This window comes from Cupressus sempervirens, chromosome 6 (assembly GCF_028749045.1).
Source record: "Cupressus sempervirens isolate cs-2001-9-10 chromosome 6, ASM2874904v1, whole genome shotgun sequence".
Classification (NCBI taxonomy): Eukaryota; Viridiplantae; Streptophyta; class Pinopsida; order Cupressales; family Cupressaceae; genus Cupressus; species Cupressus sempervirens.
In genome coordinates this window covers 103,446,924-103,468,938 of record NC_143123.1, presented here as the reverse complement: position 1 = coordinate 103,468,938, position 22,015 = coordinate 103,446,924, and the positions used below count along the sequence as shown (strand labels likewise).

The 22,015-nt window shown below is 38.1% G+C and overlaps 1 protein-coding gene across 1 annotated transcript in view; it reads left to right on the top strand.

Annotated features, from left to right (window-relative positions):
- The window catches only part of LOC149551455 (phosphoglycerate mutase-like protein 1), a 149,669-nt gene extending 127,987 nt beyond the window's left edge, over window positions 1–21,682 (top strand). The window contains exons 9-10 of the mRNA XM_089786964.1: window positions 20,798–20,842; window positions 21,211–21,682. Coding sequence (XP_089643090.1) covers window positions 20,798–20,842; window positions 21,211–21,328 — 163 coding nt within the window. The 3' untranslated portion in view covers window positions 21,329–21,682. The remainder of the gene's footprint in view (window positions 1–20,797; window positions 20,843–21,210) is intronic.
- The last annotated feature ends 333 nt before the right edge of the window (window positions 21,683–22,015 follow it).

Genomic DNA, 22,015 nt, shown 5'->3' with positions numbered 1-22,015 from the left:
TCCTTGCCATGCTTTTGTCAACAAAAAATCAAACATATACATTTAGTTGATTTGCAGACTCCTTTCTTCTCGCTAAAAGATACCTATTTAGTCTGATGGCAACAATATGATGATATATTCGACTTCTGAAAAAAGAGGCTCCTATATTTTTTGATTCCTTTCAAAGCTTGATTAAATGCTACTCTGATCAACATAAATATCGCCTATGGACAATTTGCAAAGCTTTTATTGTAATGATTTTTTTTCTATTTCAATTAAAACTAAAATGGACAAAAGACATATTCCCACTTTATTTTCCAAGAAAATGTTTGGCTCCTTTTGCAGCCACACAAAAAAAATATTCAAGACCAACATCAAGAGAAGAAAGGCTTTACGAAAACAATAGAAAGAAGTAGTGGTTACAGAAGGATATGAACCAATAAGACATCAACATATTTTGAATTGACCACCATAACAACAAACCTTCCGATAAAAATACATCAAACCGCCAAAAAAGAAAACATAAAAAAGAGGCTTTGCCCAAAGTTCAATTATCATTAGCTTGAGCAAGTAGCAAGATTGAGTCATAAAAATGGACAAGAGCGATTGAAAGGTTCCTGATGGACCTCTTCTGCTGATCTATTGTAATTTTATATTTTTAAATCTGTTTTCCTGTTTATTTATGTTTTCTTGCAGAACTAGATAGAAGTGCAGAAAGGTTTGTTTGTTTTTGATGGTTTTATAACATAGAAAGGAATAGGGAACAACAACTATGAAACAACACTGAAATAAATAAGTATTCAATAAAAATCAGAATTATTGCAAACCGTACTAGGCAGATTTGTCTGAACTATAGAGCCAAGCAATAAATCCAATGCATTTCCCAAAGCTCACATACAAATTTGATGTCAAATTGGAAGGTGAAGATTGTTCTTGAATCCAGCATACATTTGGAGGTGAATACAAGCAATATTTTATACACCACGTGGTGTATCTGCTGCAAATGGCGTCCCACAAGCTGCAATGAACCACGTCCGAATTGGAAAGATGATATGCCATGCTGAAACCCCAATGAGAATTGATGCCTCTGTCCTTAATCACTACGCACAATGCCTAAGAGATTCGGTGCCAAAGATTGCTGAGGGCTACGTCCTAGCCAATCACTAACCTGATGTTTGCGTCCTAGATTAGAAATCGCCCATTTAGAGCAAATTCATAAACAAGTTGTCAAATATGCAAAAGATGATTTTAGAATGAAGCTTCTATCTCCTTATAACCCTTCTCAATTGCAAATTGAGCCCTAAGTGTCTCCAAGTGGCGTTGGGTAGTGAAAGTGTTATAATTTCTTATTTTAAAGTGGTCATGTTACTAGAAAATGACCTTTTTCCTCATAGATAGGAATTTGTTCACTGAATTTCCCTGAGACCAAAGAAAAAGATTTAGAGAATTTGGAGACCTTTCCAACGAGCTATCACACCATAGGATGCGCATCCAGATAAGGCCAAAAACCCCTTATTACTCCAAAATGGCTAATAACTTAGCCTTATTTACTTATTAAACGCTAACTTAGGAAATGTAAAAAATATAACCTAGATAGCCACAAAATGCCCAACTAACATCACAAACCATAAAATCATCCCGTCACTTGTTTGTGATTGAAGTCGGAAATCAAGGATTCATTGGCAATCTCATCCCTAAAATCTAGGGATGCTCCTAAAATTTAGGAAATAAGCCCTCTCTCTGAAACTAAACCCAAAGAGTAATCTCATGGAGATCCAACCCTGGGCAAGATCATACCTCCTAAAAAGTAGGACCTACCTCCTAAAAACAAGGAATGTCTCCCAATTGATCAATAACTGCTAGAACATCAAGTCCCCAACACTGAATAACCATATTGGGTCTCTATCCAACCCTATCAGCCTACAGGACCCCATAATAAGCTGACTCACATGTCTTTGCTAGACTAAGCTAAAAGAGGGGACATGACAGCGATGAAGAGATAACAATGCAATATATGAAGAAACATCACACGCCAAGAAAAAATAATATATGCCGAGGACTATATGAATTGAAGGAAATAATAGAGCTTGCCGAACACCTAGACGGATCAAGACATATTGAGGATGCTAGACAAAATGATAAAAGATACAATGTCCACTATGACAATAAATAAAAGATCACGATAAAAGTGTAATGTTCCGTGCTTGGGATGAGCTTGTTAATCAGTGCACCAACCCTGAATTCTTGTCGTACGGTTTGAGAGTGTAAGGCAAATCTCAAATTAGGACCGAATAGGGGGGCATAGTTGTTGAGAAAAGGGCCGTATTGTTTGAAACTATGTTCGTACAGTGTGATAAGGAGGCCGTACGGAGGGCAACGTGAGGGAGGAATTAGGAGTTGTTCGTATAGAGGAAGGGTTAGTCCGTACGGTGACTTAATGAAGCTTGTATGGTGAAGTGGAACTATTGAGATGTCTGTATGGTGATGTTGCCTAGTAGGGGAAGTTCGTACGGAAGGTTATGTGCAACAGGGAAGTCGTACGATGGCTCAATGAAGCCGTATGGTTAGTGAGAAGGCATAGTATGGCTGTATGGTGAAGACAACTTGCCGTACTAAGCAATTACAGGCCATACGGGTGGTGAAACAAATAACTGAGTTCTGTGTGGATAGTGTGATTTGCAAATGGAAGGGGGAAGCAAGCTGTACACCATAAATCATCAATTGATATTATTAATAAATGCCAAACAACAATGTAGATCTTGAACACCAACCACGCCCTTAAAAGTATGAAGAACATTCACAAGCTGATAAGTATTTGCAAATAATGAGAGCACTCCAATTTGCCGGATGCAGACCAGTTGAGCATCGACGGAATAGGGTGAGGGTTGAATCCCACCGAAATTGCACAAGCCAAATAGGGAAGATCTTTCACTTGCAAAATGGTGAACAATCTCGAACTCCAACAGGAATCCGCAGTACATAAAAGAGTAATCAAAAGCATGCCCTCCAGACTACCTACGAGCTGTGCTTAAATACCTGTTGGGAAAAGCTTTCTGAGGGTGTACAAAGTTAGCCGAGGGCGACACAAACTACGAAAACAAAATAAAAATGGGTCCGAGATAAAATAAATCAATTGGCCCGTTACAAAGATTAAATTATTATTTATTTTATAGTGGGGACATTATAGTCCTCTCGTCCCAAAATTTGCTTGTCCTCAAGCAAGTGCAACGTTGGGTGTTGGAGGATATGCTCACCTTCCCACGTTGCGTCGTCCAATGGTAGGTGTCACCAGCGTACCAAGTATTTCCTCACAGTGCGGTTCCCTAGGACCTTTTCACGCACTTCGAGAATCTCAGTAGGTTCCAGAATGAGCTTCCCTTCCTCATTGAGTGGCGGAAGGTTAGTAGTGACGGTGATGTTTTGCCCTATAGCCTTCTTTGGATAGGAAACATGGAAGACATTGTGAATGCGGCTACCCTCCGGAAGTTCCAGTTCATACGCTACCTCACCAATGTGCCGGATCATGCGATGGGGACTATAAAAGCGTGGCTTCAATTTCTCCTTACCTGTTCCTTTTAATGAAGACTGTCGGTATGGCTAAAATCGGAGATAGACCAGATCCCCTACTTCAAAACTCCTCTCTATTCGGTGTCTGTCGGCGTACACCTTCTATTGATTTTGTGCTTGTTGCAGGTTCTCTTTCAAGCTCCTCAGTATGTCCTACCCCTCTTGAAGCCAATCCTTTGCCCTAGGAGCGCGACTGTCACCCAAAACTGTGTTGATAAAGGAGAGGGGTTCGTGCCCGTACAGAGCTTTGAATGGCGCCATCCCGATAGACATGTGATATGTGGTATTGTAGCAATACTCCCTGAGATGGATCCATTTGACCCATGCACGATGTTGTGCCGAGACATAGTTCCGAAGGTAGCCTTCGAGCCATTTGTTCACAATCTCAGTTTGGCCGTCTTTCTGCGAGTGGTAACTTGTGCTCGATGATAACTCTGTCCTTGCCATCTGAAACAATTTTGTCTAGAAAATACTGACGAATCGTCCATCTTGATCACTGACGATGTTTCGGGGTAACTCGTGCAGGCGAAAGACTTCTCTAAAAAAAAGATCGGCGACTTGTGCAGCCCGAAGGTCCGAGGGGATGGTGAAGAAGTGAGCATACTTTGTCAATCTATCAACCACCACGAAGATGTAGTCCTTTTCGTTCACCTTGGGAAGGCCTTTTATGAAGTCCATGGATATACTTTCCCACTTATGTTTAGGAATAGGCAAAGGTTGTAGCAGCCTGACAGGAAGAGTGTGTTCGGACTTGTTATATTGGCAAACCGTACATTCTCTTACATGCTGCAACATGTTCTCTTTTAGTCCCTTCCATGAAAATCTCTCTTGAATGCTTTTGTAAGTTTTAAAAAAGCCGGGATGTCCAGCCAGAGGGGAGTCGTGCACTTCCTTCAGGATCTTCTGCTTCAGTTTGGATTTTGGCACCAGGTATATCTGATCTTTATAATAGGTGATATCATCCACCACTCTATATCGATCATCGTGGATGTGACCATCCATTATGTCACAGGCAAATGTATTCTTGGAATATTCTACCAACAGTTGTGCCTTCTAGTCAGCTGAGATCTGGTCTAGCAAGCAGATGGTGGGTTTTCTGGACAAGGCATTTGCAACAACATTGTTCTTCCCTTTTACATATTCAATGTCGAAATCAAAAGACTGAACTTTACTTACCTATTTTTGTTGCCGTTCGTTCGAGTCCCTCTGCTCTAGGAAATATCTGACTGTTGTGATCTGTACGGACGACAAACTTGGCACCTACCAAATACTGCTGGAACTTAGTTAGTGCATGTGCGATGGCCAACATTTCTTTGTCGTAGATGGAATATAGGCGTTCTGCTAGTGTAAGCTTCCTGCTCTCATAGGCGATGGGGTGTCTATCCTGCATCAGAACCGCTTCAATGCCCTCCCCGGACGTGTCGCATTCCAAAATGAATGGTGGGGTGAAGTCGGGCAGTGCAAGGACCGAGCAAGTGTTCATGGCCTCTTTTAGCTTATCAAAGGTGATTTGTGCTTCTTCATTCCATTGGAAAGCCCCCTTCTTCGTCAGATCCATTAAGGGTGCACTGAGCTGAGAAAATCCTTTGACAAATCTCCTGTAGTAATTGCACAATCCGAAGAATCCTCGTAGATCCATGAGTGATTTTGGGGTAGGCCAGTTGAGGATAGCCTGAATCTTCTCCTGATGCACTTGAACTCCATATTTATTGAAACATGCTCCAAGTACAATATCTCTGTCATACCAAACTCACATTTGGACTGCTTGGCGAATAGGGACTGTTCCTCCATGATACTCAGAACTTCATTCAGATGCTTCAGGTGCTCCTCCCATGTCTTGCTATAAATTAGAAGACCATCAAAGAATACCAATAGATACTTATGCAACTGTCTCTTGAAGATGTGGTTCATGCATGATTGAAATGTAGCAAGTGCGTTGGTCAATCCGAACGGCATGACTAGGTACTCATGGTGTCCGTAGTGGCAGCGGAAAGCTGTTTTCTCCACATCCTCTTCCCTCATTTGGATCTAATGGTATCCAGAGCGAAGATCTATTTTTGAAAAATAGACTGCGCCATGTAGTTCATCCAACAACTCATCTATCCATGGGATGGGATACCTGTTCTTTATTGTTCTTTTGTTCAGCGTGCAATAGTCCACACACATGCGCATCATTCTGTCCTTTTTGACCAACACCATGGATGATGCGAACGAGCTAGAACTAGGACGGATCCATCCTTTCTTAAGCAATTCTTGAATCGTCCGTTCGATCTCATCCTTGAATTTCTTGGGGTGGCGGTACGGTGTGGTTATGATTGGTTTTGCCCTTGATTCCAACTCGATTGTGTGTTCAAACCCCCGATGAGGTGATATGCCGGGAGGAATATCCATGAAAACTTTTTCATGCCTACTTAAAACATCCTAAAGTTCATTATCTTGTGGAGGTGTTTGGTGCCCCTTTATAAGTTCTGTCGAGATAAAACAATGTGCAGCCCATGCAACATCATCATGCCGCAAGATTGCCTCCATCTGATGCGCGGAAACTTCTTTCAGACCTTCATTTGCCATCCCTCGGAGGACAACCTGCTTTCCGTCAACCACAAAAGTGAAGTCCATCCGCTTGAAACTCTGAGTGTACTCATCAAGCGTCTCCATCCATTGTATGCCAAGAATGACTTCCATGTTAGCGAGGTCCACTATGAAAAGTCCTCCGTCACCGTGTGATTCGCCATTGTGATGCTCAGCTGAGGAATAAGGTGCGTGCAGGGTAGGAAAGTCCCTCCGACCACCTTGACTTGAAAGCCTACATGTGCTTTCGTAGGGAGATTTATTCGCTTTACCAACGATGAGTTGATGAAATTCAAGTAGCTCCGCTATCCAACATCATCGTAACCCTTTGTCCTTGAAGGGTACCCCACACGGAAAACTGTGCACCTCGGACTACCAGCTAATACAATGGATTCTTTGCACTGAACCAAGGCGGCAATCCTCTCCATACGGTTTAAACTGGCCATGTTGGTGTCATTGTTAGGTTGGTCATCTTCAACCAGCATTTCTTCTTGTTCGTGTTCGTCCTCATCATCGGACACCACCTCGATGTAATGGATCTTTCCCTTCCCAAGGCATCGGTGGCTAGGCTCCCAAGGGCCCTTGCAATTGAAACACAATTTCTTCCTTCGATGTTCTTGTCGGGTGGCTTCATCCAATGACGGCTTCTCGGGCGGAGGTTTGTTCCTTAGAAATGTCAGCGGTTTCGGATGTGAGTGACTTCAAGAGGATGAGGTTGATGTTGTCGATGATGCCATACTTCACGCCTTGCCGATTGCTTTCGACAGGGTAGATGGATTTAATCCCTTGACCCAACCCTTCAGTGGTTCTGCCAGTTTGTCCATAAAGAGCACGACCCGCCTTCTTTCGGAGATGTCCGTGACCAACACAAAGTCTGAAATTCTGCAATGAACTGATCTACCGATCCAGTTTGCCTCAGTTGCGCCAGATCTTTGAAATTGAGCTCAGGGTCTTTCCCATCAAATCGTTCTATTAATCTCTCCATAAATTCCGCATAGGTTTTTATTTGATCATGCCCTAATGTGATGGTGCCGTGGTGCTACCATTCATGCACATCTCCCTCCAAGTGGAACGCGGAAAATTTGATAGCTTCTTCTTCTGGCATAGGATTTAGCTAGAAGTAGGTATCGACTTTCATCACCCATGCCTGTGCTGAAATGAAGCCCGATCCATCAAATGGAGACAGATTCACCTTACTCAATTTTTTCCTGAGATCATCATTAAAGTATCCTCCTCTATTTCTGCCTCCTGAGTATCTCATTCTCAGATCTATGTAGTCCTTGTAGGAAATGTCCTCTTCAAGGTTTGCATTCCTCTAGTCCTCTCTTATCTCTTCGAAAGTTGGTAGTCTCTCTTCGTGATGTGCTTTTGTTTGAGGTGGGAAGGTCGGCATGGAAGGTCGAGAGCATGTTGGCTGAGGGTGTGCTTTACTTGATACTAAGTCCGCACTGTGACCATTTTGTTCTCCTGATATTTTGTTGTCCGCCAACTTCTTGAGAGTTTCTTCCATGAGTCGCTGCTTATCAGCGATTTGAGCTTGATTACGGGCAAGTTCCCTCAGAAGTGCCACAAGTTCAACGCCCATCGATTCCCGTTCGTCAACCATTTGATCAATGGAATGTGTTCTTCTCCTCTTCCCGCTATAAACTCTCATTCACCATCCACAGGGTGGCAAGATCGAAGAGCTCTGATACCATTGTAATGTTTCGTGCCTGGGATGAGCCTCTTAATTGGTGCACCAACCTTGAATTGTTGCCGTACGGTTTGAGAGTGTAAGGAAAATCTCAAACTAGGACCGAATAGGGGGAACAGTTGCTAAGAAAAGGGTCGTACAGTCTGAAACTATGTTTGTACAGTGTGATAAGGAGGCTGTATGGAGGGCAATGTGAGGGAGGAATTAGGAGCTGTCCGTACGGTGACTTACTGAAGCTTGTATGGTGAAATGGAACTATTGAGATGTTTGTATGGTGATGTTGCCTAGCAAAGGAAGTCCGTACGGAAGGTTATGTGCAACTGGGAAGCCGTACGGTGGCTCAATGAAGCCGTACAGTTAGTGGGAAGGCATAGTATGGCCGTACGGTGAAGACAACTTGCCGTACCAAGCAATTTCAAGCCGTACGGGTGGCAAAACAAATATCTGAGTTCTGTGCGGATAGTGTGATTTGTAGATGGAAGGGGGAAGCAAGCCGTACACCATAAATCATCAACTGATATTATTAATTAATGCCAAACAACAATGTAGGTCTTGAACACCAACCACGCCCTTAAAGTATGAAGAACATTCACAAGCTGATAAGTATTTGCAAATAATGAGAGCACTCCAATTTGCCGTATATAGACCAATTGAATACCGACGGGATAGGGTGAGGATTGAATCCCACCGAAATCGCACAAGCCAAATAGCGAAGATCTTTCACTTCCGAAATGGCGAACAATCCCGAACTCCAACAAGAATCCGCAGTACATAAAAGAGTAATCAAAAGCATGCCCTCCAGACTACCTATGGGCCATGCTTAAATACCCGTCGGGAAAAGCTTTCCGAGGGTGTACAAAGTTAGCCGACGGCAACACAAACTACGAAAACAAAATAAAAATGGGTCCGAGATAAAATAAATCAATCGGCTCGTTACAAAGATTAAATTATTATTTATTTTATAACGGGGACATTACAAAAAGGCTTATACTACAATAGTATTTCTATACAAAAATGAATAACTTCTGAAAATAAACCTAATGAAAAGATGATCTAAACACATAAGGAAATCATTGATGTGATGAAGGTTACTCCCCTTAATAACGCAAACACATAACAAAAATAGAGAAATAACAAGTTGCAAGAACAAAAAGTTGGCTTCTTATTATCTCCAAAAGTATGGAATTACAAATCTCAGAAATAAAACATGAAGAGCCACATGGGCATTTTCCTTACAATATTTTGTAAGCGAGAGCCATGATCAACATCCCAAAACTATCCTAGATGGCCCTGTGGGCCTTCTTTATATAGGAAATTTTCCACCGCCCAAGGAGGTTCTAGAAATATATCCCTAGACCTTGAGGCTGACTAATCCAAAAATAAATTTTAATATTTTATTGCATTAGGGTAGGCCCCAACAACTTTTAGAACTCAAGAAATTTTGAAGAAATTTCATTTTTGCCCATTTCAGGTGGCATGACTTCCGAAGACCATAACTCATCGCCAATTGTTCCAATTGACTATTATGACCCCATTTTGGAAATACCGTGACATGATCTACAACATTTTATGGTGCAAATTCCAATCAGCCGAGCTTTGACCCCTTTTCGGAGCCTTGACAACCTTTAATACCGAGTTCAAAGTTTTTATACCCTACTGCCAATACCAAATTTTTTCAATAACTTAACAAATAGACTTGATATTGCAATGAAACTGTAATGATAGGCTGATATATCTAAAATGAACCTCCAGAGATGTAATCTAAACATTTTGAGCCCGAATGACCAACTTACTATAAATAGTAAGCCTCTAGAAATAGTGACTTTGCACTAATATAGCCCTTATTGAAAGACAAATCAGAAATATTTTTTGGGTGATACAAGATTTCCCTTACACCTAGGATGCTTTTGCATCAAGCTGAGAGGAAATAAAAACTCCAACAAATGAAATAAAAACTTCTTTATTGTTGATATCTAATGTAATGTCCCCTGCTAAGGTTGGACATAATTATATCATATTTAATCCAAACTTAACATTATAAGTCCTAGGAATATAACAATAATTTCAAATATTATAAGTCTTAGGAATAGTATTTGATTTGATGATTATTATTGATTTGATTAATATTATAATATTATTTATTAGTTGTATGAATATTGATTAATAATATTATTGGTATTATTATTTCTAATATTGATTAGAATAGTACTAATATTGAATATTAAATCTTATTTCTGGAAGGGAGAACACATCTAACCTGACTCTGTTACCATGTTAAAGTCTTGACCAGAAATAAAGATAAATAGCAATAAAGAAGGACAAAAAGGTACAAATGCAATGAGACGTTTATCCTGTGAAAACCCTTACACTTGAAGGGAAATACCCAACCACACTAGAAAAATATCTCTTCTATTGATAACAAAATGTTTGAGTACAATACTTTCACTTGATACAATTGTGTATACATGCAAAGCAATCTCTTGAATAAATAGAATCGAAAGACTTTTCATATCACAACTGGAGGTCTCTTCTATTTCCAAAATCAAGTCTCTTCATCTTTGCCAATGCAAGCCTCTTCGCATGACACATTCTCTTAATATAATATTATCTCAAATACTGTCCTAAATATTTTTTCCAGCTATAAACACAATCCATAGGTATTATCTTAATTTTAATATATAGCAAAATCAGAGATAAAGATCTCTAACACAACTATAATCTTCAACAATTACAAGTGCCAAAATAGACCAAATGCTAAGAGTGATATTTTTCCCCAAATAAGTGTGTAGTATGATAGAAAATCTAGAAAGTTCTAAAAAAATCACGCACTTGCAAAAAATTGCATATGAAAATGTGCTTGTATGAGCTCAAATGAAGCCTCTAAAGTTGCAAAATGAAGGATTGGATAGGTAGAATCACCAAAATGTGCAAATTCTACAATATTCGTGTACCAAAACCAAAAAATAGTTGCACCATTGAAAACTTTAGGAGATTCTAGCTAAAATAAAAAAATGCATTCAAATTGGAGCTTAGATGACCAAGTTATGGCCTCTCAAAGCTGGATTGCCAAATCAAAACTGTGTATGATGACGAGTCCAAATTTTCAAACTTGTTGGCGTTAACATGCGAGTATTTGGGGATTGAAGTTCTTAGCTACTCAAAATTGCCATAGATAATGGTCAAATAACCATCAAGTTTAACATAGTAAATGAATTATGCAAGTATTAGCCTAAATTTGATAGTTAACTGCCAGTTAAAGAAAAAAAGAAAATGCCCCAAATGACTATGGTACACCCTTCAATTTTAGTCTAAAATAGTGTGTCGAAAATGCAATTTGTTTTTTTAAAATATCACCTGATTGGAATTGTTGACATGTTGTCAAGTTGGATTGGACAATGTTGTTGTCTAATGTGTCAATGGCTTTTATAGATGTGCTATAGTAATCTGGAGGTGTCGTTAGTTGATTGAGTTGCCGAGCTCAAGAATCGACACAGTGGATGTCTAGTGAGTCATCAAGTTGGTGTTGAATATCTCTCAGAAATGCAATATTTCCTGCAAGATGTTTGCTCGTGTTTTCTCACAAGAGAGAGGTTCACCTGAGACGAGAAGGGTAAACTGATGCAGTTTGGGGAAGATCTTGCTATTGCCTGTTGAGCGATGCACTGTGGATATCTCCTTACGATGTGAATTTGATGTTGCCATCTCAACAAATAACTTCAATGAACAATCTCAGTTGCAATGTATGTTGTAGTGTACACAAAACGTATTTTCAGTTGTTCTAGATGTCTATTTGCAGTGCTGGAATGGATGCAATGCTTGTTGAATGTGCGTAGGGGTTGTGCGGGTGCAGTGCAGTGGGATTTATCCCACTTGCAGCTCGCGTTTTTCTTAAGCGATGTTTAAAGAGAACACCACTGCTTATTGACCAAAATTAAATCTTATGTTGAGCAAGATTATATGTAGGATTGTCAATAATGTGTTGATTCGAGTTCTCTACAATATGTGATTTCCTTTGTGATCCTACAAGCTATAACTGATAGAACAAAATAAAGAGATCTGCAGACCCAAAAACAATTCATAATTTTTTTGAAAAATAAATGACGAAAATTTGACGGAATTATTAGATCCGAAAAATAAAATAATAGTAGATTCAAGAATCCATTGAAAATTCCAAATATATTAACAAATTTTTAGATCGGGTTGCCTAAACCTGATTTTTTTTTTGACTCGGATTTTATTTTTGCCTAATATAGACAAATTTATAGTCAGATATCACCGAACGACCACTTAGACACAATGGCAAGGTCAAATCTTGCTCTAGATGCTCCCAATAACTGCTCCACCTTTGGATCTAAATCATGGCCCTCCAAAATTGAAGCAAATAGCTCCCCTATGACTATGCAATGAAACTTCTATGATTCTTGATACCATGCAAGAAATTGTGCTAAGGGAAAGAATGAAGTGCCAAGATCTAGAAGTTCAATTGATAGCACAAATAAGAGAGACAAAATAATATGATGAATAATTGATTCAATATTTGATTAAATGATAATTATACAAAATCAATTAAATACAAAGTAGATGTGCTTGAATATATAGGCAATGCATGATAACTAGGAGTGATGCAAGATATAACATACCAATCACACTAGGTGTAATCACATCTACCAAAGGTACATCACTCCATTGTAGAACAAAGTATGTGCAACAATGAGAGGATGATAATAGCAGCACAAAAGGTGGATCTCACACACAAAGAGGTATGAGATGACTACTTACTCCACCTAATGTGGATTTCTCTTACAACATTTGCAAAATGAAATGCAAACTCTTATGTGCTTACATGACCACTAATATGCAAATGTGTTGTCCTAAGTGAACTTAATCAAGGAGTAATTAGTGAATATTTAAGTGCAGCGAGTTGGGTTTGGTGGAGTATTGGATTTCCACACCCTAGCACATTGGAGGATATCTATTGATGTCATGTTTTCAATGGTTGACCACAAAAGTAATACTTGGTTAGTTGATTTTAGGGTTGGTTATGTTGATTTTTATTTCACTCCCTTGATAGTAGGATCAAATTCTTGTTTGGGTCTGCATGATGGTAGATGCTAAGACTTTTACATTTTGGTCAAATGGATTATTCTTTCTGTTACCTAGGATTGTGATTGGCAGGTAATTTTCTGATGTGTCTTTCTTGAGCTACCTTGGCATGGTATATTACATGGCGTTGATTTCAGCCCTCTTAAGGTTGTAGTTTACACCAGCTGCTTAAGATGGGTTGATATGATTTTTTGTGTCTATGATAGGCGTTTCTCACTTCCATGGAGGATCATTTGGAGTTGGGGAGTTGTTTGGTGCTGATAGCTCCTTGGGATACTTCTATATCCTTTTATTTGATAGTTGTAACTATGTGATAAATTGGAATCCCGACACTGGCATGTTTAGTGTAGATTACTTGAGTGTGAGTAATCTTTGGGAAGGGAGAACTGTAATGTCCCCTTTTTGGAACATTAGAAGTCAATTAAATAATTAAGTTTTAAGCTGTCAAATCATATCAAATATAGTGACAATTTAATTTAATTATTTAATAAAGTATTAAAATAATTTGAATAGAGAGTAAAAATTAATATTCATTTTATTATAATTTCCCTAATAATTCATTTTATTATAATCTCCCTAATTTCGAAGTAAAAGAGAGGGGTGATAAAGAGACAAAGAAAATGAATAATAAGAGAGAGGCAGAGGGAAAACAAAGAGTCACGAGGATGTGCTATTTAAGAACATTGAGAGGCTCATTCTGGCTAGGCTTGGTTTTCAATTAATTTGTCTCTTAGAGAAATTGGGAGCTACAGGATTTCATTACAGTTCAGAAAATTCGTTGACAACCATTAAAATTTCTCAGATATTGGACGAAATCTCAATTCTAGTTGGAAGTGTCGACCAGGTTTTTCATTTTGTATCTACAAAATGTTGGAATAATGAATAATATTATTATTTGAGTAGGGTTTATTTTGTTACAAGATTCAAGAAGAGTTGGCAGATTAACGGATTTTCGGATGATTCATTGATTAACAGAGGAACAAATGTGTTCCTTATAAAGAATTACAAGGACGTTGTTTCTAAAAGAAACAATGTAGACTGAAGACGGAATTAGAAACAAAACTAGAGACAGGATAGGAAACATTCCTATCTGGACTGAAGAAAAAAGAGACAGGATAGGAAACATTCCTATCTAGACTGAAAGACGGACTACAGACAAGTAGTTGACTATTATAGAAAGTATAAGATATTATCTTAATACCCTCCCTTAATGGTCAACGTACGGATGTCGGAACATTCTGTGATAATTGAGACCCTCCTTGGATCTACAGAATGTTGAAACCAAGAAGCTTTGCCAGAAGAGTGCTATGACTCAAAATAGGTTGCATTTACAAAACTTTGTTTTTGTGGAAAAAACGGTAAAACCAAGAATCTCACGCAACCTTGCGTATTACAGACAACTTGAAATGATTTTTGAGGAGAAAATCAACAAACCCATGAAAAACAGAAACAGATTCAGAAGGCGAAAAATGCAGCTTCGCCTTGATCAGGAAGCTCGACAACTTGTGCTGTTGGCTGGGAAGCATTTTGCCTTGCTTGGGCAGCCAAACGTTTCCGGCACTCGAACTTCATATGGCCGAACTTGTGACAGTAATTACACTGCACATTTTGCTTCGTAGAGCCATCCAGGGATTGAGCAGAAGGTTGATGTTGGAAAGGCTGAGAAGACTGATGGTTGCCGATGTTCTGTTGAAAGGATTTTGCAGCAAATGCCTGCTCTGAGGAGGCTGTAGAAGCACTGCTGCCAAACTGTTGTTTCCAACGATCCTGCTGCAGAAGTTTGGTGCATAATTCTGGAAACTCCAGATCAACATTAGTTGACGTAATGTTGAGTGTTTCTATGAAGTGCTCATAGGATGATGGTAGACTTTTCAGAGTGATGACTACCATATCCTCTTCCTCCATTTTTCGACCAATAGCTTCGAGCTGATCACGGATGTTCTTAATCTTTGTCAGATGCTCTTGTAAGGACATACGTTCATCCATCATAATGGAGAACAACTGATTCTTTAGAAAGAATGCCCAACTTTTGTCAGATGTTTCATGCAGCTCCTTCAGATATTTCCAGATTTCTGCAGCTGACTTGCCTGAAGGAATCTGTGGTAGCTGATCATCGATAACAGAGAGCTTAAGAAGCATAACAACCTCTCGATTGCGATCATCAAACTTGTCCTGTTCTGCTTGGTCAGAGGTCGGACAAGTCTTTGTGCCTAGAACAAGCTCATCCAAACGACGATATTCGAAGATGGTTAACATGCGCTGCTTCCAATGATTATAATTGTGGCCATTGAATCATAGACTGCCCTCCAACATCAGATTAGTCAAAGATGCCATTTGCACGAAGTTCGAGGCAATGTTGAGGCTGACCCAGAAAAAAAAATGACAAGTGCCCAGAAGAGTAGACAGAAAACCCAGAAGGAATCTGCAGTCGCAATGTAAATCTGCCGGCTCGAAAATCGAGGCACGAAAAATGAGGTACCCAGAAAATTCTGACGAAGACCCAGATGAGGTCTCGAAAAACCCACCAAGAATCTGCAAACAAAAAAATTTTCTGACCCCAAAAAATAAGGTTTCAAAAAAAACGGCCTTGGCTGAAAAATGCTTGAAAAATCTTCAGATTTCTTGATAAAAATGGTTGAATTTGCTTCACAGAGCATGATGACAGACTGAGACGGGACTAAAAAAGTCGTGTTTGACCTTACAAAAACAGTGGCAGATTTATGAAATAGCAGAGATGTGATTTCGGAAATCGTAGAGCCGTTTTTAGCAAAAACGTTAGAAAAAAACGACCTCCTGATCTGATCACGAGTTTGTCCAAGTCTAGGCAGCATGGGAGTTCGAGTTTGCAAAAAAACAAAACTCACGGAACTGGAAAACACGCAGAGCTGTTTAAAAACGGCAGCCAAAAACGCAGACCAAAATAAATCCGCGATTTTCAACAATCAGACCCGCGATTTGCCAAAAAAGAACTCGGACAATTAATGCCATGCGGAGTTGCAGAAAATGGGTGTTGAAAAAAAATGGAGTTGCAGACGAGCCGAGGTAGGGTTTTGCAAAAAACGCCAAGAAAAATCTGCCCGCGATTTGTAGACCCTGCACTTGAAAACTCCAAAATTGTGATTTGCTGATCGAACAGAAATCCTAGCCGGGATTCGAAAAATTTGAGCGAATAATTTCAAATGAAATTATGAATCAAGTATTGGCTCTGATACCATGTTACAAGATTCAAGAAGAGTTGGCAGATTAATGGATTTCCGGATGATTCATTGATTAACAGAGGAACAAATGTGTTCCTTATAAAGAATTACAAGGACGTTGTTTCTAAAAGAAACAATGTAGACTGAAGACGGAATTAGAAACAAAACTAGAGACAAGATAGGAAACATTCCTATCTGGACTGAAGAAAAAAGAGACAGGATAGGAAACATTCCTATCTAGACTGAAAGACGGACTACAGACAAGTAGTTGACTATTATAGAAAGTATAAGATATTAGCTTAATATATTTCAGGGGCCCGTTTGGTTGTTGGAATATGATTTAGGAATTAGAATTTGAAATCTTTGATTTGGGATTCTAGAACTTGCAATCCAGATCACAGTTTTTGGAATTTGTTTTGGACTGTTTGGTTCAAAGTTAAAAATATTTGATATTCGGAATTGGTTATTCCAAGCCCATTTGGTTCAAAATACGAATATATGGTTCAAAAAATGAGTATAAAAGAGTTATAGTGAGAAAGGCAATGGCCATCGCTTTCAAAATGTTTTCAAATGTTAGAGTCTTAAATGCAAAATGTGGAAACAAAGACAAAGACATGTGAATTGCTTCACGAAATGCTTCAAAATGAATCTTCAAAGTTTAGGGTTGCTGCTACCAACGATTTTTGTAGAATGTTTCTTTTCTGTTCAAGGAGGGATGCAGACATTGAATTCTACACTGAAAACTATGTTGAAGAATTACACATCATGGTCGATACACATAACGTTTACGGTTTATCACTGAAAATGGAGCCACACACAATTTCGTTGATCCTAGAATTCTTTTGAGGACTCAAACTAATGTGCCCTAAAACCAATCTTCTGCACCAATCAAGAAAAATGGCATGAATGTAGATTCGAAGCAAGCTAGCAGAAAATTTCACTGAAATGAATTTATATAAATTGTTCATGTTTTCGTTAGGTAGATTTCTTCAAATTGAAAACATTTTGAAAGCAATGGCCATTGCCCAAATGAGCATCTAGATGTCAAACCCAATTAAATTTTACTTTAGTTGAAATGCTCATTTTCAAAAAATGGGAATATAAGCAGGAATTCCAAATAACAAGTATTTTGAAGGAATTTAGAATTCTTGTTTTGAGGCTCAAATGGGGACAATGGATTCTACTTTTTCCCAATTCCAATTCCGATTGTGCGGACCCAAACAATGGATTAGAATTTTTTTAGAATTCCGAATGCCAATTCCATTCTAATTCCAGCTACCACTAGCGAATTTGGAAGTTTATTGATTTTTGGTGAGATTCCAATTGAATGCCATGGCAAGAAATTAATAATGATCGGCACTGCATGTATTTGGCATGCTGGTTTAACCAAGAGCATTTTCTTCTTGGTCGATTGATATGTAGTTATGTTGTGTGATAAGAAGAACTCCACTTCAGGTCTTTATAATTGGGTGTTTAGTTTGAGTTGATGATTTAATTGAAATTTCATGCATCCTTATAATGCTTTTTTTATCAGCGGAAAAGTTTGACTTTCTATTAGTATTGACTATTCATGAAGTGGTGAATACTTCGAGTTATTAGGCATGATATATTAATCAATGCTTTGAGCAATTGCAAAGGCTTAATAATTTATTTGCAGTGAATATATATATCATGGCATTATTTTTATGGCAGGGAAGGTGATATATTTGTATTGGAGCTGTGGAGCCTATTTTGGGAAATACATGAGGAATTATGGCCAAGAAGATGGTTTTGGAAGAGCTAAAATAAAATGGGCTCTAAAAGATACGGAACAAATATCTAACAAATATATTTATTTTGTGGTAGTTTGGAAGGTGGACTAAAGAAGATACAGAAACAAACATTCCAAACTATACAAGAAATATAATCATTCTTTCCATGCGTTGGGTCTGCAATCATCCATGAGATGGTGTTAGACAGATTTGTTTTGTGGGGATTTTCTCCTGCCTAGACGTGATCATTATTGCAAGGCCCTAAGTCTTCATATGACCTCTCATATTTTCTTGAAGATGGGAGTGTCTTTTGTTACTTTCCTTTGAGCAGTTTCTGTCGGGATGCCATGGATAGTTCAAGAAGCCACTCACCACACATTTTTGGTGCATAATTGGGGGGTCAAGTGAACCAATCTTTCTCTCTCTAGGCACAAACATGCTGAAACCTCTGCTCTTATAATTTCGTGTTAGACTTCTGACAATTACTGGGCATGTTCGTGAGATTTGTGAACTATGTGAAGAAATCAACATCACATTGACACTTGTGAATGAATGGTTTTTCTTCTGGTTGAAGAAATCAGAAAGATTCATATTCCCGAAGAGCAACTCACATCTTTTGATTACTGTGAAATTCCTGAAAGAAGGTGAAGTAAAGACAGAATATCAGACCACTGGGGACTGCCCTTGAATCTCCTGAACAAGGTGGAAACTGTTAGTTCTGAATTCTCTGTATGTTAAACTGCAGTATTAGAAGATATTATTATACTCGAAATTCAGAGTGAAAATACAGAATTTGTTGTTATTAAGTTTCGGATTTTTTCTTTGCCGTTTTTCTAAAGAATCAAATGCATCTCACAAAGAGCATGTGCAAATAAATTAATAACAAAAATTAGCAAGCTCCTAAAATATTCATTTAGCAAAGAGAAGAGTTGTGCAAATTGCTGGAGTTAATCCTGAGATTCAAGTTGAAGGAGAAAGTTGTTCTTTTGACAAAATGTCCCATAGTTGACATCGCAAAAATCTAAGTGGAAAATAGGGGTAGGGCATTACAGCCCTGGGTTCGCTTAGAAAATTTTGGCATGAGAAAAAGACGGAAAAGCCTGGCATGAAAATATGTATGTAGTTTACTAGTGTAGGAGGAGGGTGCCAGTTTGAATGTATGTAAAATAGCTCCCCTGCCTTGGTCCCAACCATTTGTGTTTCGTTGAGTGGATGGAAGAGCATGTACTCTTGTTTCACTTAGATATGGAATTAGCAACCTATTGAGGAAAAGTGAGAGCGCGTGACATTTTAGAATTGCCAATCAAACTCCACATTTGAAACTAATAAATTATTATTTTAAAACAAAAAACAATTTAAAGTGCAATAAATATTAAGAAACTTACTCGCAATCAAATTGATAACAAGATTTAGGAGCTGCGGTGATGTATGGCCATTGAGGCACAATCAAGTTTGAGCATCCTTCCTATACTTGCATAGAGAACATAAGCACTTTGATTATTGGAGGCTAGAATTCTAGGAAATTCATTGTAACTAAATTCTCCATTTCAAGATCAGAGAAGGGTTAAGTGCTTTCCTACATCCTTCATGAACTTGCATCTCTATATGGTGCCACCTTTTACAACATAGAAAAATCTTATCAGTATCAAACTTGAGTCATTGTAAAGGCAATATGATGTAGTGGGTTGGTCATTTTGTTCCACTGCTGAACACAAATTGTTTGTGTTAATCAGTAGAAAGTTTCTTCAGGATCTTCCTTTCTTTCATTTTTGACAGGTTTTTTCTTCTCAATCATTGAGTCAATGCCATCACATACATGTTCCAAATATGGCTTATCTATATCATGATGGTCTTGGCGAAACTAAGAAGATATTCTATGCAGTCCCACATGCACAAACTAGATTATCTGCTTTACATTTGTTGCGCTGTGGATTATCTTCAATGGAACCAACTTTGGAAGAAGATCCAACAAAGTAGGTAAAGGCCCTACAATGATGTATGTAGATTTGCCACTCCTTTTTGCTCCAAACCCATATGTTTTTCTATTGATTACTTCATTAATGCTTTAGAATGAGTGAAATCTCATGGATTCTAGATGATTATTGAGGTTCATAAATAAATGCTAACAAACACCTTTAAATACTAGCACATGCATCAAATTTTGCAGATCATGTACTTGACTAATCATGGGAAAATAAAAGGGACTGATTGGACAAAACATGTGAATTGGAATTTTCAAAAGGCAAGAGTTATGTCTGCAACCATGGAAATAACCTTACATGAGCGAACAGTCAGATTCATGTATATAATGACGATAGTTGAGTAGGTGTAAATATATATAAAATTGCAAGGCTGATGTGAATACTTTTTGGAATTTCCATATTAGAATAAAGTGAGGGCTAAATATGCTTGAATATGGATATGTAGGGATAGGTTAAGAGTCTTAAGACCAGGGGACAGAGCTCAAATTTGTACAAATTGGAATCATTTATCAATACATGCATGTATCAAGACATTTCCTAAAACTAGTCACAAAAATAAATGGGAAATAACATGGACATGGACATTTCACCACTCCACTCTATCTTTAGCACTCCACTCTATCTTTAGCAAGCAACACCCAGATACATGCAATAGTGCTATTTCTAGGACATGAAATATTCAAACACAAAATAGAAAATGCCATGAGCATGCATATTTCACCAATACATTAAATCTTAGTTATCAACACCCAAACACGTGCAATAGTGCTATATGTAGGAAATGAAATATTCAAAGAGATGACGTAAAATTCAAATATCATTGTGTTCATATATTGTTTTCTCTGTGTTAATTCCTTTTTTGCTTTAGGAGTAAAATGGAGGTACATTTTAAAATAGAATAATTGCTAAAGGTTTTATTGCTGACCCACTTTTTGGTTCTTGCTTTCATTTATGCAGTTTTACCAACTGTGAGCTTAGATCAGTGGTTCTTGCAGACCGAAGGTGAATACAAATTTGCATTTTCCTTTTGGCAGATCCTAATTTTCTTTTCATTTTTTTCATTTTAATGAGAGAGCTATGAGACCTTAGTTAACTAAAGGTTCATTCCTGGATGTTAAAGTTTGAAAAATTTCAAGGCTCTAAACTACTGGTTTCTGAACAGCAACAGCCCATCTTAACCAGTCAGCCAAGCCAAATGGGCAAATAGGGCAATTTTCACCTTAAAATCTGCTTAGTGTCAACTCGTTCTTTCCAATCATGATTTTATTTGTCATTCCAAAGCTGTAAGAAACAATATTGAAATTTCTATTCCAGATCTATTATTTCCTTAATTTTGACGTTTGACATCATTGTTATTTGCAATTTTGCAGTGCAATTGGGAAAAGTCTAGTTACAACAGATTATCCTGGAGGGGTTCCTCCTGGTCCTGATGTACCTAGTGATTATGCCGATAAGGATATGCTGGCTAATGAAAAGGGATCAGCTTGATATTGGTGAATTGTTATGTGGCAAAAGTTTGCTATAGAATAATCATCAGGATTCAAAGTAGAAAACTCATTCTACTACCCATGTCTAAATTAGACAAACCATCAGTTTATGATAATTTTTTACATGCATTTTTCTGTATCTATTCTTATAGTTCGGGCTAAGGGTCTGTGTTGTATGCAGCACCCTGAACAGGCATACTCTTGAGAAATGTGGACATGCACAAACAAATTATTTATTATGCCTTTTTCTATATCCATATTTTTAGATAAGTAATTGAGCTTTATGATGCAAAACCAGAAACATGTGCTCATATTTTCTTGCACACAAATACATGGAGTTACTCTTATTTCTCAAGATTGGCTTTGTAAATATAGATGTGCTATTGTTGGGGGAAGCTCAGGAGACTGGATGGAATGCCCTCTAATTTGTGAACTATTTCATGAAACTTCGTGGCTTTGCATCTATGGGGTTAGTTCAACAAAGAATTGCATTATGCATATCAATATGTGCGGCTTATATATGGTTCCCATCAATATGTGGATAGTGATGCATTCATAGGATTCACATAATTTAATAGATAACTCTGTTATATGGGATTTTGCTTTTAATTCTTGAATTCAGAATAGTAATATCTATGTTTTAAGAATATCTCTTGCCCAATAGAATTCCAAGCATACAAATATTTTT